Source organism: Petromyzon marinus, chromosome 12 (genome assembly GCF_048934315.1).
Source record: "Petromyzon marinus isolate PM22_M1 ecotype Great Lakes invasive population chromosome 12, UKy_Petmar_22M1.pri1.0, whole genome shotgun sequence".
NCBI lineage: Eukaryota > Metazoa > Chordata > Hyperoartia > Petromyzontiformes > Petromyzontidae > Petromyzon > Petromyzon marinus.
Genome location: NC_133678.1, coordinates 213,780 through 231,970, shown reverse-complemented (window position 1 = coordinate 231,970; position 18,191 = coordinate 213,780). Strand labels below are relative to the sequence as shown.

Here is an 18,191-nt window from a genome sequence, read left to right as displayed (position 1 = left end):
GAAAGCTGCGGTAGATAAGAGTGTAACGCATGTCTGGAATTGAGCAAGATTATTGTTGGGGAAAAGAGACGATGACGACAATGATGCATTCCAAAAGAGAAAAGATAAATGGGGTGACCTACAGTGTGGTGAGTGAGTGGATGAGTGGAATAATGAGTGGGTGGGTTAGTCAGTCGGTAAATGAGAGAGTGGATGAGTGGGTTTTGTTGTGACCTGCAGCGTGTAAGACTTATTATAATCACCCAGGAATGTCCTTAACGCTCGTGACGTCACTCCATGTCGACCAGCCCCCCTCATTAATATTCATTAGCAGGTGCCGCCCTGAAAATGGACACCCCCCCACCCCTCCTCATTAATAATCATGAACAGCTGACGTCACTTCATATTGGGTACCCTCCCCCGCGTCATTACGTCACTCCATATTTTTCTGCTGCTTTGCGGCCATTGACTCCAATCACAATTGTTTGCAACTCTGGCGAGTTGAACCGAAACATAACTATGTCTTAGAGCACCTCACCTAATGTCTTTGAGTGTCCGTTTAATACAGTAGCACAGCGGCATTGCGTCAGCTGTTTTATCACATTGTTGCGTGCAACAATCACTGCCATCACTGCAGTGATTGTTGCGTGCAACAATCACTGCCATCACTGCAGTGATTGTTGCGTGCAACAATCACTGCCATCACTGCAGTGATTGTTGCGTGCAACAATCACTGCCATCACTGCAGTGCTGCAGTCTCATGCAGTAACGGTGTTTTATGATATTTTTTGCCAATATTCCCCGCCATTACATTCAGCTAATTAATCATCGTTAACGATTGAAGTCACTCCGCAAGGAGAAACGTGGAGCGGAAATGAAAATTTGTTTAGGCACAAATGGCATTTTTTAACGTCCATTGTCCCCACTTTACCTAGAGCTAACCGGACAATTAATTCCACGCCACATCCCACTGCATTTTCTACCTCCATTTATTTATTTATTTGCCACGTCAAACAATAGCAAGGTCAACTTTATGCTTGCAAATTATGCTAAAATAAACATTTATCTGCTGTTTTGCCACCATTGCCTCCAATTCAAATTGTTTGCTACTCTGGCGAGCTCCAGCATACCATAAGTAAGTCTCAGAGCACTGCACCTCAAGCTATTGCATTTGTTTAGGCGCAAACGACATTTTATAACGCAAATTGCCCCTTCTATATGGAGACATTTCTCGGTGATTTTCCCGATATTGTATCGATTTCCAATTTATTTCAAACATAGCAACCGAAAGCAAAAGAGAATAAAGTGTTTGAGCAGTGAATTTGAATAAATTGAAGGTCAGTTATATGCAGTGCTGCAGTGACATGAAGTGAGGTGTTTTATGACATAGTTTCGTGCAAGATTCACTGCGATAAAATTTACACAAGATACAATTATACCCTGCTAAATTTTTGCGTAAATATTACAGCTTCTGTCCTAGGACGGGCAAGGATGCTAGTGTATGTATGTTTGTCAAACTTCTTTCGTACCGTATGTGTCCAACCGTGCTAATCGGAGGTGACCGTAGTGTGGATGTGATGAAACGGTGAGTGTCTGCTAGAGACCGAGTCGTCAACATTGCTGGAGGAATCAGTTAGTGAAGTTCACAAGAACAGTAACCACAGTTTGTCATTTGTGATAATTGCCCCACGTGGAGATGCCACATGTCCCGTAATCGTCTTGGCTGGCAAGGCCAGTGCTGTTCACGCCAGTTGTACCGCTGGTGCCGGTAAACGTGGCCTGCACTGCTGACTTCTCCCATTCTCACCTCCGTGCCTCTGTGTGTCCCTCCGGGCTGCTTGCTGCAGGCTTCAAGATGATGGAGGCGTTTGGTCTGGTGGACAAGCTGTACTCGTCCCTGAGCGGCGTGTCCATGGAGCCCGGCTCCTTCAATGCCTTCCCGGCGTTTCGCCTGCACAAGGACGCCATGCTCTCTCAGGCCACCAGGTGCTCGCTGCCATTCCTGCATTGGACATTCGGCATTCCTATGATGCAGGGATACACAGAGAGCCCATCGAGGTTCGCTGTGCATCCCCGCGTCTCTCCGCACATCCCCGTGTCTCTTTGTGCATCCCCGTGTATTTATGTGTACCTCTGCGTGTGCTGCAGGGAGCTGCACCCCGAGGGGCTGCCGCAGGAGTACACGGTCTCGTTCATGCTGCGCATACTGCCCGACACGTCGACGGAGCCGTTCAGCGTGTGGCAGGTGCTCGACAAGGACAGCTCCTCGCAGGCCGGCGTGCAGCTCGACGGTACGGTCCGCACCACTCGCCGCGCCACCGTCACCCGCCCGGGCCGGGTTCGATTTCACCGTAAGGGGTCACGGAGATGTTGACGGGGAACACTCGCGTATCACGTCTCCCGTTAAGGACATGCCGCTCCGGTGCATCGTAACGGTCAGAGCACTGGACTCGCAAGCTGTTCAATCTCCTGGTTTGTGCATGCGCACGCAGTCGGCGGCCGCACCCTCACCTACTTCACGGTGGATGAGGAGGGGAAGCCCCAGTTCATCTCGTTCGACGGCCCCGACGTGCAGAGGATCTTCTTTGGCTCCTTCCACAAGGTATGGACATGCAGTCTCGCAGGATCAAAGTGGCCGTGTCCGGGGCACTGAGCCGCCATCGCCCAGCACCTGGTTTCTAATCCGAGGTTTTAGCCGCCCATGGGTAATCCATTGTTTTGGAGCGGGGTGAGTTGATAGGCCTCGGGCTGCTGGCCTATGGCCACATAACCCTGACCGTGCTCGACCTCATCAGATAGCGGAAGCTAAGCGGTTAGTTATTGGGTGAGTTGCAAGGTGGGCTGCCAGATGTTGCAGGCATGATGTGGTGTGGCCAGGAGGTATACAGCACTGAGGTGCTGGGTTTTTTCCGTGACAATCCGGCCATTTATCAATGGCAAAGGGCACAATTGTGACTGTTGGATTGGTCCTCGCCTCATCCCTTGCCAGGCCACGTGACGTTTCACCCCACTGCGTGTGCTTTTTTATTTACGAATCTGAGCAGTTGTATGTATGTATGTTGAACTGTACATAGCCAACCGTGCTAACGTTACAGTCAGGAAAAGTTCTGGTGTTATGTGAAGAAAAACAATCCTCGTGTCTGCAAGAGCATCGCAGAAGTCAGGGTGAGAACCACCACTCTTGAAAAAGAGTCTTATAATGTGGGCACATGGGGGTTATGCGTGGCGTTGCGAAGCGACACTGGGGCTGGATGGGGAGGCGGGAGGAGTTGGGGTGTGCGCGGGGGTGGGGGGGTGATGGGGGGGCTCGCGCAATCTCTCGCGGTCCGACGAGAACGAGGGGCCTCGTGCAGCAGGGCGGGCGGTGGATGCGCGTGCGACGGCTCCCCTGCTGCAGGTGCACGTGGCGGTGGCCAAGCAAAGTGTGCGCCTCTTCGTTGACTGCACGCTCATCGCGGAGAAGCAGAGCCGTGTGCCGGGGAATGTGTCGCTTGACGGCAGTGAAGTGCTGGGCCGGCTTGCGCGCTCCACACCCAGCGCACCCAAGTCCGCCACGGTACGCGCATGCGAGCGCACGAGCACGCACGGGGACGTGCGCACAGACACATGGACAAGATGCACACGAGCACACAGACACGCACAAACAGAGATGCACGCAAGCACGCCTGCGCGCACCTCTGCACACGAGCACGCACACACACGAATGTGCTCGCACGCTCTCTGAGAGCTGCTGAGGAAATGGCGGCATCCGGCCTCGTGCGCCCACGTCCCCTCCGCCCGTTCCCCCTACAGTTCCAGCTGCAGATGTTCGAGATCGTGTGCGGCACCACCTGGCCCGCCAAGGACAAGTGCTGCGAGCTGCCGGCGCTGGTGAGTCCCGTTTGGTGAGGGTGTCACCTCGACGCTTTGAGACACAGGGGGGGGAGCACCGACCAGCCAGCGGTGGTGCCTTCGACCGCTTGTTGCAGATGTTTCGCTCTTCGCTCCTGGAAGGCCGCCCTGGTTGATATCACGGTGTTTAACCATAAACTACTTCGCCTGTTGCTTTGCAGCGGGCGTTAAAGGTCCCGTGATGTCATTCTAAAATGAGGAGGCCATCGTGTCCAGAAGTCACGGTTCAAACTTGCAAGGTTTAAAAAAAATAGCACTGCAAGTTACTCAATTGGTATTACACGCTGAGCAACGTCGCTGCCTCCTGGCAGATGTTCTCTTTGTCATAGCCCTGTGCTATAATTTGCCATTTGTTAGAAATTCTACATTTTAATTGGGGGGGAGGGGGGGTCCTATCCATTTGACAGCTGCTGTTGACATCCGCACAAAATTATACTCATTTTATAGATCCTGTAGGGATGATTGTCTGAGTGAAACCCCCCCACCGACTAGGAGTTGAACTCGCAACCATGCGATTGCGAGGCACTCACTCTACCACTAAGCCGCCATTAGTGTAACAAGCGATGACGTTGTTGTTCTCTGTGTTGTTGTTTAACGCAGAGAGCAGTCCTGGACAGTGTGGATGTAGGGGGTGTAAGGGGTGTAGGGAATATAGGAGTAATAGGGGAAGTAGGGGATGCAAGGGAAGTAAGGGGTGTAGGGGGTGTCGGAGTTCCGTTATGAAATCCGTTCGTCCTGCAGCAGGCCACGTTCACCGCCGTGTCTTCTCTGCGGAACACCGTGGAGTGGGGATAGGAATTGTGGGCATTGCCGGTATTTGCACGTGTGGTGTTGTGAGAAGTGCCGGTGTGCCATTTACTGCCGTACACCACGGATCCCGATGTAACGCATTCACTTTCGGCTCTGCAACACGTGGGAACTCTGTTTTAGAAATAGCATTTGATGTGTTGTCACAAGCATCACGAGCTCCGATTGGCTGGTTGGGGTCATGTGGTTTTCCTGCTTGTTGCTGGACCTGCACTCGGCAGCTTCGTTTAAAGCAAAGGAAGGTGCCATGGAGTGTGCATCGAGCTGTGGCCAAGAGCCCCCCTCACGTCCGCTTTGCACTTGCAGAGAGACGAGGCGACATGCCCCACGTTGCCGCTCGCTTGCTCCTGCGCCCAGGACAGCAAGGGGCCCCCCGGACCTCCAGGGCCCCCCGTAAGTGCCCCATGAACCTGTTACCGCTTGACACACTATCTGTATCTCGGTCTGCTCTCTCGCTTTCTCTGCGTCTGTCTCCGTGTCTGCTTTCGTGGGAGAATGAGAGCCACGTAGACAGACAATTAGCCATACAAACCCAGAGACGTATAGACACATAAACACACGGACACAGGGATGCACGGACACAGACATAGAGACGACACAGACGCATGGACACAGTAACAGAAAGACACATAAAAACAGGGACACAGAGACGCAATCTCCATACAATATTTCCTATGTCCACCCATGCGTGGTGTTTTCGCTACGGTGCCGATTGTGCCGGAGGTTTTTCTGCTTTGGATGAGGTTGCAACGATCGGACCGCTGGGTGGTCAGGAACAGACCCGTCAACCCGTTCCTCGCCCACTCCTCGGAGTCTTTGCCCCTTCGTCTTCTTTGCCGTCTGTACAGGAAGTGGCCTCCCCCTCCCCCGCGAGAGAGATGGATGAGTCGCAGCAGAAACGTATTTAATGATCATAACGTCGATAAGAAACACGAGCTGCCCGCAAATCCTGCGCAGTCGCCTCCGTGGGTCCCGCTGGGCCCCGGAATCTGTATCTCATGGTGATGGCGGTGGGATTCTTGACGTGCGGTTGGGATTGGACTCGCGTGCCAAAAGCTAGTCCGACAGATCGGTATTAATGATCATGAATTGTGTTTCGATTTAAAGCTTTCGTGACTGCAAGGATTCATCTTCTTTGGTTCTTTCGGTAAAGTCACGTAGAATGAGAATAAAAGAATAAAATAAAGTAAGACAATAAAATTCTCACGACGTTTCGGCCACAACACAAGTAGCCTTCATCAGGTGAAAGAGCAGAACTGTCGGGAGCACTGTCGGGACGACAGTTTTCCATTGGAGCACTGTCGTCCCGACAGTTCTGTTCTTTCACCTGATGAAGGCTACTTGTGTTGTGGCCGAAACATCGTGAGAATTTTATTGTCTTATTTTATTTTATTATTTTATTCTCATTCTACGTGACTTTACCGAAAGAACCAAAGAAGATGAATTGTGTTGTTGGTACTGCCGCCCTCCTTTATGCCGCGCGGTCCCAGATAATTCTTTACACAAAGGGACTCGGCACCCGGCCTGCAGGAGGCCATCAGTCTGCCAGTAGGGGAGGGGGAGCGATAATTGCCAATGATTTGTGTCATCCCAGTTGATTAATTTGTTTTGTAAATTTTCGAATTTGGTAAATTTGGACGTTGACGTCGGCACTCATTTTCCACAAAGTCCAATGTGAAACAAACGGCAGGTTTGTTTTTTGGTTAAAGCACCCACAGTAATAACTAGGGTGCCCTGCTGGATGCGAATCACGAAGTTCTGCAACAAACGCAGGGTCGTGACGCCCGATACGCCCTCCCTGGGTGCCAGGGCGAGCGAGATGCCCCCAGGTGCTGAGTGAACGCTGCAAATAAATCAGACAACCCCCCCCCCCCCCACCGCGTGAATCAACAATTCGCGTCCACGCGCCTTACAAACGAGGCTGGTCTGTAGATTAATGCGGTCCAGATGGGCTCGTGTGTGCGGGAAGAGGGGTAATCACGGAAGTCTTCTTGTGAGCTGCTCAGCCTCGAGCACCTCCTCAACCTCCTGGCCAAATAAGCAAACGGCAGAGCCAGCGAGTGCAACTGATTTTGGTCAGATACCAGGCACCTGGTCTATGGAGTTCAGTGCAGAGTGACGAGGGCTGCCGCAGGAAGGGGTTGGGCTGCGCCCTATCCTTCTCCCTCGCCACGTGCGTTCTCGTGTCTGTGTGCCTGAGGCCGTCTGCAAACCTCGTCTGCCTCCGTGCGTGTGCGCGAGTGTGTGTTCTACGTATGCGTATGTGGGGGACGGTGGCGCAGTGGTGAGTGCTCTGCACTATGAACCCGGTTACTGGAGTTTGATTCCCTCTCATGGCCAACATTGGTGACGAATATATATCTGTTCACAGCCTACCTTAGGTTGACTCAGTCTTAAATTAGTCCCTAGTGCAGTGTGTAAACATCAGCACTGAGAAGACAAATGTGGCCGAGCATGGTGCTGGACACCCACCCCCTCAGTGCCATGCCAGCCTTCATAAGTGCGTGCTAACAGCACTTGCTTCATAATATACGAAGGCTTATATGGGGATTTTTTTTTATCACAGTTAAAATCTTTTGTTTGGATGACTGGAACATCCATGAAAAAAAAACAATGGTAAAAACCGGTGAATACCGGTCTCGTCACCAAAATAACAATTCTAACCTTTCTAACTGAGAAGTAAAGAGAGCTGTCACAGTGGTAACGATTTCATCTTCCGGCGCAGTTTCAATCAGCGCATTCGTGACCAGGATTCCGCAGGAATCGGTTGCCAGTTGCCAACCTGCGGTGATCGAATTTGAACTCAGTGCCGGTCTCCCGGTCACTAGTGCCGTGCGCAGGCAGCCATGCAGGGGGGGGGGGGGGGGCGGCCGTGGGGTGGGGGAGGGAGTTAGGTGAGCTGTGAGTGGGGATCATATGCGGTGCTATTCAAGCACCACCCGGCAGACATGCCGACGTTGTCCCAACGTCGGCATGTGGTTGGAAGCATTTGATCGACGTCGGCCCAATGTTGAAGGGGAGTCTGCGGACGCCACAGAATGCCCCACCCGTGTTGGTCATCTGGTTTGTGGGCTTTTTTCAGTGGTTATTTTTGTTACAACTGTGGCTCATTGGTTATTTATTTGCGCAGATGCGTCTGCTTGTTGATTTTTTAAAAATATTTTTTCTAAATGTAGTTCAGTGCCAATTGTGCCATCTCAGGGAGCTTGAGCAAACGCCGGTGGTTTTCTGTTGTCATTGCACTGGTTCTCGTGATGCACAAGCTGTTAGAAAGGTGTCCTCAGGATCACGGATGTGTAACTTCACTTGGCAGTCGAACTGTGTCTCTGATTATTTAAGGAATCGATTATTTACGTAAAAAACTAAACGCATAACATTTGAAAACCTGACTTAATCACAAAGCAGTATGTGTGAGTCTGTGGGTCTTTATATGAGTCTATGGGTCTCATTGTGAGTCACTCGTGACCGGACTGAGACTATCGCCTCACGACTGGAGACCCCAGTATAACCACTGTCAGCGGCAGAAACCTGGATTAGAACCCAGATTCCCAGTATTGTTGGCTCGGTGCATTGACCTCTGACCCACCCGGCCGCCCCCACCCTCGCTCTTCTCAATTGGCGTCTCCTGACCTGGAGTGGGGTGTCTTTAACACGGGCGTGACGCGGGCTCGCGGGGTCAGTTGTCCGCGACACGATTGCTCGATCGGTTTTGGATAAAATTGCCAGATGCTCGGAGCCAGCGCTCGCAGTCACGGCACATCGTGCGCACTCCCACGTGCAGCTCGTTAAATCCGTCCATCCGGGCCGTTAACAAGTCGGCGGTGGGAGCCGCGGCATTCCCGCGCCGGGCGAGAACCGCGTTGCTGCCGATCGTCCTGCTTCCATGAGTCAAGTCACAGCGGAGCATTGAGGCATTGGTGCTCATCTCCCGTTCACATCCCAGAGCCAGCGGTGGAAATTCCCACCGACCTCACGACCTTCCCTTTGACCCGGCGCGTCTCATCTCACCGCCATCGATCTTGATAGTGCCGCGTGGAGCGTGTGACCGAGCGGGCGGGAGAATTTAAGTGTTGGTTCCAGACCGAGCAAAATCTCTTTGAGATGACGTCACTTTGAGTGATTGGCCGATGATAAGTTCAAGGTAATAAATAATAATACGAAACAACAGTCACAATGAACACCCTCAACGTTTATATAAGAACTCACTTCTTTGCCTGTCCTACGACGGAAGCTGTAAAATTTACGAAAAAAAATAGCAGAGTATAATTGTATCTTGTGTAAATTTAATGGCAGTGAATCTTGCACGAAACTGTCATCAAACACTTCACTGCAGTCACTGTAGCACTGTATTAATGGCAGTGATTCTTGCACGAAACTATGTCATAGAACACCTCACTTCATGTGACTGTAGCACTGTATATAATTGACCTTCAATTTGTTCAAATTCACTGCTCTGATACTTTATTTTCTTCTGCTTTCGGTCTCTGGGGTTGAAATCAATTGTAAATCGATGCAATATCTGGAAAATCACCGAGAAATGTCTATTTTACCATAATGTAGATGCATGAATTAGACTTACCTTTTGTCTCAAGTGCTGAAGAAATAAATAAAGACACCAAATCCACTGTTGCTGCGTAGAATTAACAATTAGATTAACTTTCGATAAAGAAACGTCAAACTTAAAGCGAATTTTCGAAAAAAATATTTCTGCTCGACCTTCTTCTGCGTGAGTGTAAAAATCCACCCGCTAATGAATATTAATGACGGGGGGGGGGGACATGTGGAGTGACGTCATGCACGGGACACAAACAGACATTCTTGGCTCATTATAGTAGTAATAGTAATATTTAATATACCGTAATTCTGGTGGAGCAGTGACACAGCGGTTAGCACCTACCATGCTCTGAAGCCACGGCTAACATCAGTGGGGAGCAGTAACTGAACTGGTCGTGTGCGTCTCCCACCCGCTCCTCCCACTTGATCAGTTCGCATTGGCCAACATGGGGAAGCATCGTCAAACAACCCCATGATCGTTGATTAGCAAAGGTACATCATTTATGTATGACTGGAATGTTAACTATTTCAACTCAAACAATTACCCACACTGCCAATTTATGTTGTGAAAAAACTCGCCGTGAAATGTTACAAAAATATATTTAAACACACCACTCCAGTGAAAGGACGTCACACACATGCGACAGTGCAGCTCGTTCAGTACAATTCCCATTGCTGGTTGCAGCCCTCTGTCATCCCACTGCTGGCTGACAGCTTCCCCACATCTCGATTGTCATGGGGGGGTTCGATTTAAAGCTTTCGTGACTGCAAGGATTCATCTTCTTTGGTTCTTTTGGTAAAGTCACGTAGAATGAGAATAAAATAATAAAATAAAACAATAACATTTTCATTTTATTCTCATTCTACGTGACTTTACCGAAAGAACCAAAGAAGATGAATCCTTGCAGTCACGAAAGCTTTAAATCGAAATTTAACCGCCTCTACGGGGAGGGATTTCATACAACCTTAGGATCTTTCAAGAGGACGGCTACTTGTGTTGTGGCCGAAACATCGTGAGAATTTCATTGTTTTATTTTATTATTTTATTCTCATTCTACGTGACTTTACCGAAAGAACCAAAGAAGATGTCATGGGAGTTCTTTGCCCATGCTTAACCGGGCTGGTGCGTGCGTGCGTGTGTCATGGTGCGCAGGGAGGGACTGGCCCCAAGGGTCCGAGGGGAGAGAACGGCGGCATCGGGCCCCAGGTGAGCGCCCAGCGTCCACTTACTCAATCCTGGTGAAGCGCGTGCCTGTGCGTGCATGTTCGTGCACGTTTGTGCTGGTACATGCTTGCGTGTGTGTGCTCGAGCGTGGGGAGTGTTGTCTCTGTGCGTGGGGCATGGTGGCACAGTGGTTAGCACACTGCACTACGGACTCGTGACCTGAATCAGATTACCGGTCACAACTAACATCAGTGGCGAGTGCTGTCCGAACCGATCATGGACCTCGTCTGGATTGGTTCGGCTTTAACAGACTGCATGGGGAGACAAACACAACCCAGCCTAATGTTCGCTTTTAAAGCACTCTCTCGTGTGCAATGCCAGCCTTAATAGGGACTCCCTAACAGCACTTGCACTTGCCCCAGCTGTCTGTTAAACGCTACATGGGGGATCTTTTTCTTTGTTGTCATGAGCACAGGGGGCAACGGGTCCACGGGGGGAGCAAGGACCCCCTGGCTCTCAGGGACAGCCTGGACCTCAAGGCCCCAATGGAATATCAATGGAAGGAGAGCCGGTGAGTGGGGGTGCTATCCACTGCTGGATGAAGGCCTCCCTAATTTGTCGCTATCTCTGATGGTATTGCGATGCAATGGACCATTCATCTCCAGCTGATTTTCATCTCTTCATCTCTGCGCTCGATGTCTCTCGAGGTCGAGTTCCCTCCTTTGGTTGCCACACCATTGTCAGTTTCAACCACCGGCCATCATCTTTTCTTAAGTCAAATTTACACCGTCGTTTATGTGTGTTCACTAATCTTGAGCAAATTCTGGACTGATTTTTCACATTCATTGTCTCATGAGCATAGTCAGGCTTGTTTGAAGTGCACAATTGGCATAATTTGATAAGACACTGAATGTCAAAACTGGTCCAGAGTTTTCTCGTGTTGACCCAATGCCGATGAAATTATGCACTCGCATAATGCCATGTGATTGATGCAATGCGTAAAAAATACTTAGTTTATTTTTTATTTGCCAGGGCTGATATGTGAAGGAGGCAAATTGTCTGCATATTAATTTTGTTACCGATATTCTCTGACACAATACTAACGATCGTTTCCTCATCATTGGTGTCTGATGGCAGGGCCGACCGGGTGAGAAGGGAGACCAGGGCCCGGCCGGACACGCAGGGCCCATGGTAACACCAGCGCCGTACTTTCAACTTGGCAGCCTCGCTCCCTCACCTCGTCTCGCACTCCGGCTTGTGTTCCTTCTGCCATGCACACCAAAAACGTGGCGATATGTTTAGATTTCAGAAATTGCCACACTTTCCATTTCAATCAAAGCATACGTCCGCACCCGACTCGTTACCGTGCAGTTTAGCTGTTTGCATCTCCCTCCCTCCCTCCCTCCCTCCCTCCCTCCCTCCCTCCCTCCCTCCCTCCCTCCCTCCCTCCCTCCCTCCCTCCCTCCCTCCCTCCCTCCCTCCCTCCCTCCCTCCCTCCCTCCCTCTGATTATTTGTTTTATTTTCCCTCTCTCTTCGCCATCTCTGAACGTTATGTCTGCAGGGTCCCTCTGGCCCTCCCGGGCAGCAGGGCAGGGAGGGCTTGCAGGGCCCACGGGTGAGTGGCTCCACGACATTAGTACTAAATTTTGATTTAAAGCTTTTGTGACTGCAGGGATTCATATTCTTGGTTCTTTCGGTAAAGTCACGTAGAATGGAAACAATAAAATAATTAAAATATAAAAGAATAAAGTTCTCACGACGTTTCGACTGCAACACAAACAATCATCATCAGGAGTGAAAACCACAGCAAGAAAATTTGAAAAAAGTGGCGTTTTTTTAACGTTAGCACCACGGAGAGCGATTTGGTAGTTATTCAGGTGGACGAGTCCATCTATGTTCGGAAAAGAGGAGGGGGGTGACGAAAATAATGGATGCGGACTGAAAGTCACCATAAGCGTGAACAATCAATTAAGACCCGAAATGGTTTATCAAATCCTTCCAATGATTGCTAAGCCAGAATCCATCTTCTCGGTTGAAATTGTCTCTGTGTTTGTATATGTGGATAGCCTCATGAACGAATCTCTCATGGTAGCCAGATGGCTTGCAATGAACCTCTGTCTTGGAGAAGTCAATGTCATGTGAGCTTACTGAATTATAACAGTGATCTGCCATGGCCGAGGTGTTGGTCCTACCGTGTTTTAGGTCTGCTTTGTGTTCACGAATGCGGTCCGAGACATGTCGTTTGGTTTCTCCAATGTAACTACTAACACAGAGGCAACTTAGTTTGTAGACGCCAGGGTACTGTATGTCCGGAATCACATCTTTTACAGATGGAACCAGATCACGGATTTTATGTAATGTGTTGAATCGGATCTGGATCTTGTGTTTATTCAAGATTTTGGAGATCTTGTTTGTGATCCCCGGTTTCAGGTAAGCATCCGTATGGGTAGCCACTCTGTCTACAGGAAAGCTACCCATACGGATGCTTACATGAAACCGGATTCCCACCACCATCCATCCCAGAACAATTCCCTCATCAAGACTCTGCACCATAGAGCCCAATGCATATCCGACCAGCAACACATAGCCAGTGAACTCAAGCACGTACACCAAGCTTTTAAGGCTAATGGTTACTCCGACCACACAATCCGCAAAGCTATCACTCCAACCATGAAGAAGGACCCTCTTGAGGAGCCTATCAAAACCATCATTTTACCCTACATTGCGGGGATCACAAAAAATATCTCCAAAATCTTGAATAAACACAACATCCAGGTCCGATTCAACACATTACATAAAATCCGTGATCTGGTTCCGTCTGTAAAATATGTGATTCCGGACATACAGTACCCTGGCATCTACAAACTAAGTAGTCTCTGTGGTAGTAGTTACATTGGAGAAAGCAAACGACATGTCTCGGACCGCATTCGTGAACACAAAGCAGACCTAAAACACGGTAGGACCAACACCTCGGCCGTGGCAGATCACTGTTATAATTCAGTAGGCTCACATGACATTGACTTCTCCAAGACAGAGGTTCATTGGAAGCCATCTGGCTACCATGAGAGATTCGTTCATGAGGCTATCCACATATACAAACACAGAGAAAATTTCAACCGAGAAGATGGATTCTGGCTTAGCAATCATTGGAAGGATTTGATAAACCATTTTGGGTCTTGATTGTTCACGCTTACGGTGGCTTTTAGACCGCATCCATTATTTTCGTCTCCCCCCTCCTCTTTTCCAAACATAGATGGACTCGTCCATCTGAATGACATTAGTACTGTTCAAGTCAGTGTTTAATTTTATCTTAGGAGACTTTTAACTCGAGATTTGTGTCTTCTGTGTGCACGCACGAGTGTGTGTGAACAACAAGCAAACCCAATAATCTTCACTTTTTAACTTAGAAATTATTTTGTAAAGGAATGTGACGTATAGATTCTACTTGTGTTCCGTGAACATATAAACCCGAACCGGTGGCCACCCTGACCTCGGCTCCCTGACCGCTCGCCACTCACGCTGCATCAACCGCACCCCTTGCTGTGCCCTCACGCGGATCACGGTGTGTTTTCCTGTGCAGGGCCCTCCGGGGAAAGAAGGTGGACCTGGATTGCCGGGTCAAGCGGGGCCCATGGTGAGTGGCGAGACCCCTGGGTGGTCGTGCATCACGTGGCGTGTGTTGAGCCGGGAAGATTCGTCAAATTGGCCAACGAATTCACTGACGCGGCCACCCCCACATCCCGCCTCCCATAGGTAGGAAACCCCCGTCACTCTGCACCCAGCATAGCGCCATTGATGATGTTAATGAAGTCGCCAAGCCCCACCCATCAGCACCCATCCAACAGCACAAATGGGAACAGAGGCGAAATTTCTTATTTTTCCCAATTGTCTTTGTCTTCTCTGATCGAGTGATGAACTAATCATTGGTAGAGTAATTGATCGCTTAAACCATCAATTCGCCAAGCTTGAGCTGGCTGCGTGCGGTGTGCCTGTGCAGAGGTGCAGTGTGTCTAAGAGGGGCACAGCGATAGAGACTGCGTTGCCCTTGCTCGACCCGTTGTTGTGTTGTCCACCAGGGCACATCAGGAAACCCTGGACCCCCGGGGCCGAGCGGCAAACCTGGCTTCAACGGCGAGGGTGGACTTCAGGTGAGCGGCCCGACAGCATGGACATTACCAACCTGGGCAGCGGCCTGAATGGGCCACACTCCGGGCCATCTGGTTCTTGTGCACGGATTCCCGACATGCTGGTGGCTGTCGCTGTCTCGATGTTCCGCCCGTCTGCTCCAGCAACTGAGAGCTCACTTCATTAACTCTCCCAATCATTCACGCTTTGTATGTCATTCTCCTTATTGCTCTCATATCACTATGGCCATGAGTACTGTGTCTGTAAGCTTTGCTCGTTGTTTCCTCCACCCATATTGGGGAATCGGGCTACCAGACACTGACTGTTTCGTCTCACCCACACTGTGTTCAACTACCACTGCGCTGCAGGTCACAAGAACACACTGCCGGCGTATTAACTATAAACACATGGCGTCTGCTTCACAGTGAACGTGAAAGATCCCGTGCCGTCGTTCAGTATAAGTAGGCCTTTGTCTGCCGGGGCCACGGTCCAAATGAGAAAAATTACCTACAAATCACTAAATTTGGATTTCATGTAGAAGAAATTATCGCCCCCAACTCGTGGACTCGTGCCTGCTTGCAGGCCACGTGATGAGAACTTTGTGCCGCACAGGAACAGCTGCCACTGGTGGTGTCCTTATCAATGGTTGAGATGAGTTATGATGTCAGCTAGTTTTGAATGCTGAGGTATTTAAGCAAGCGCCATATTAGTACAAAGATGATAATGATGATGATTATTAAACGGCAAACTCTCAGAGCATACGGTGGTGGGTCGCAAGATCTGAAACCTGATCTAGAAGCATGATGTATAAGCGTGGTTTTGTGTGTCAGCTGTCTTTAAAACTGCAGCTGTACAAATACAGGCACACTCACACACACACACACGCGTACACGTCCACAGAAGCACAGATCATCCTTCCCATCAACGATGGCTCGTTGCAGTGCAGATGCTGATGACTATTTTAGATGAGCTGGCACAACATCGTATTATTTTATTATGATAATTTTTTATTATGCTTGACCGTTGGTGTTTGTGTATGCTCCTGGGCCCTGGCGGCAGTGGAGGCGGTGCTGGCACGGAATGTGGAGAGCACCGGGGGTGGAATTTTCTCCACGTTTTAGGGACGTCCGATGATGGCCCAGAAGGGGCAAGAGAAAGCTTGGGATGGCTCGTGAGGTTTAGAGATGGGTTCAAATGGCCCAGCAAAGGGCAGGGAAAGCTTGTAATGTGCCATGAGGGTTCGGGAATGCTTACAATGACGCATGGGGTGGTGGGTAGGGAGAGACTGACTCCAAAGTTGCAACCAAAGGAGGGAGCACAGCTGAGGCCGAGAGGACGCCCACGGCAGAGATGGAGCGACGAAATAAGCTCTCGTGCAAGAGCCAGACGAGTGGCCTTCCTCCAGCAGTGGGTAGATCAAGGCTTAAGATGATGAACGCGGCGCGTTTGATAGTCGGGGTGACCCTCCACGGGGTGTGGGGTTGGGGTCGTGTTTTGCCTGAAACGGAGTTCAGCGGTTCACTGCAGTCCGCTCACCGCCTGCATGCCCATCGCCAGACCTGCCATATCAAGACTACGGCAGCAAGTGTCGCTCGCTCATGCTGCCCCGGTGTTTTGTGCCAGTCTGAACACCTCCTCCACACGTGTGTTTTTGGCAGCACCAGCAGCTGTGAAAAATGCCTTTTATATCCGATCCAGGAGCGTGGTCCATAAACCAAATTCTAAAACGTAGTCAATATTTATGTTAATAAAATCATCATCAGCAGCAGCCATGATCAATATATTGCTGGATGCAGACCACCCCAAGCCATGGTGTGTGTCTGTCTGTCTTACTACAGTTGTGCTGCTGATGTCGTGGCATGAACTCTGAACTTTGCCAGAGTCGTGTGTAGTGAGCGGTCTGTAGAAGGAGACATCGCAGAACTACTTCTGTTACTGTTTTCAGTGATCACTTATACACACAGTGCCGGGGTGCCACACTGTGCCATATTTGCTGCTACGAAGAAGCGTTCATCATATGGCAATCAAACAATCTTGCATTCTCACAGACGTCAATTTTTCTAAATTAGGTATTAATCCCAATTTAACATCGCCTTATTTAGTTTAACACGTAGGCTTTCGCGACCAATATTATTCATAAAAGGTTTTTGGGTTAGATCGCGTTATTTATAAATGTGTCGTAACCCTCCACCACCCGACATGGCCAATCAGCAAAAAAAGTGTCACGTTGACAAAAGACAAATAGTTCACTACTTTAGCCCACCGGTGTGTTGAAGAGTGAATCCACAACATTTACAGTTTGAGGACGACGTTTCGCTGGTAATTACATCCAGCATCATCAGGCAATTCGCCAGAATGGCCAAGTCCTCGCTTGCTCCCGGTCTTAAATAGAGCAGCAGGGTGACATCATCATTTAACTCATTTCAGGTGCAGTGATTTGAGGCGGGGGGGGGGGTATTGTAATTATATAATCGATTGGTAATCCGTCAATGGTTATGATTAGTAATGCGTTGTAGATTAGTAATTAGTTGTAATGTGTGTTATTGTGTTTATATGCTACGTTAGTAATCCGTTAATTAGTATGTGTTTCCCCTATAAGGAATTGTAATATGTATTATTTAATAATACGCTTCCAAGCCGCACTAAGCCTGTAGCTGTCAGAGCGATTAAAGTTATTTCTATTCCTCTCAATTTCAATGGATTCTCTGATTAGTCTTTGCCAGTAATAATTAGTTTTACACAACACTTCAACGTTATCAAAATCAATTGAGTGTCCTTGCTGACAAGCATATTCTGCCACTGCCGACAGTTGTGTTCGAGATAATTTAATATTTCTTTGATGTTTTTTTAGTATTATGCTGATGTTACGTCCCATCTGCCACATAATTAATCCGATATACACCTTCTGTTGATAATTTAGGTAATGCGTCTTTAGTGTAAGATACTAGTTTTGAATTTTGTGCACTGGACCAAATCTTACTGTAATGTTTTTCTTTTGCAAAACACGGGCTAATTTGTCAGTTACTGCTGAGATATATGGAATTTTAATTGTTTGAACAATCTGATCGCTTTCAGCAGTATTGCGTTGCGATCGTGATTTGGCATTCAGTGCTCTGTTAAATTTGAGCATTATTGTAGCCATTCTGTCGTAGTGCTTCTTTAACGTGTTTGATCTCACTAGACTTTCACCATCTGACACTGTTTTAGCCCAATGTATGAGAGTCTTGAAAAGAGAGGATTTCTGAGCTGGATGATGATGCGAATCTGCATTCAGATAGGCATCAGTGTGCATTTGCTTTGTGTAAAAACTGTGTGTTATTTTACCATTTAGGCCATGTCCAAGCAAAATATCTAGGAACGGGAGTGTGTTATTCAACTCCATTTCCATGGTGACCTGGATGGCCGGGTTTTGTGCATTGAGATGATTTAGAAAAATCAATAAGTGTATCTTTACCATGTGGCCAGACAACCAAAGTGTCATCCACATATCTAAACCAAAAAGATGGTTTTAATGTGCTCGAATTTGATAACGTTGAAGTGTTGTGTAAAATACTAATTATCACTGGCAAAGACTAATCAGAGAATCCATTGAAATTGAGAGGAATAGAAATAACTTTAATCGCTCTGACAGCTACAGGCTTAGTGCGGCTTGGAAGCGTATTATTAAAT

General features: G+C 48.8%; 1 protein-coding gene across 4 annotated transcripts in view; it reads left to right on the top strand.

The window, feature by feature from the left end:
* Positions 1-18,191, top strand: part of LOC116941729 (collagen alpha-1(XII) chain-like) — a 109,909-nt gene that overhangs the window by 63,844 nt on the left and 27,874 nt on the right. For all 4 annotated transcript variants that reach the window (XM_032953088.2, XM_032953087.2, XM_032953085.2 and 1 more), the window contains exons 38-49: positions 1,827-1,965; positions 2,128-2,270; positions 2,472-2,581; positions 3,377-3,535; positions 3,772-3,849; positions 4,984-5,070; positions 10,385-10,438; positions 10,872-10,967; positions 11,534-11,587; positions 11,959-12,012; positions 13,978-14,031; positions 14,474-14,545. In XM_032953088.2, coding sequence (XP_032808979.2) covers positions 1,827-1,965; positions 2,128-2,270; positions 2,472-2,581; positions 3,377-3,535; positions 3,772-3,849; positions 4,984-5,070; positions 10,385-10,438; positions 10,872-10,967; positions 11,534-11,587; positions 11,959-12,012; positions 13,978-14,031; positions 14,474-14,545 — 1,100 coding nt within the window. The remainder of the gene's footprint in view (positions 1-1,826; positions 1,966-2,127; positions 2,271-2,471; positions 2,582-3,376; positions 3,536-3,771; positions 3,850-4,983; positions 5,071-10,384; positions 10,439-10,871; positions 10,968-11,533; positions 11,588-11,958; positions 12,013-13,977; positions 14,032-14,473; positions 14,546-18,191) is intronic.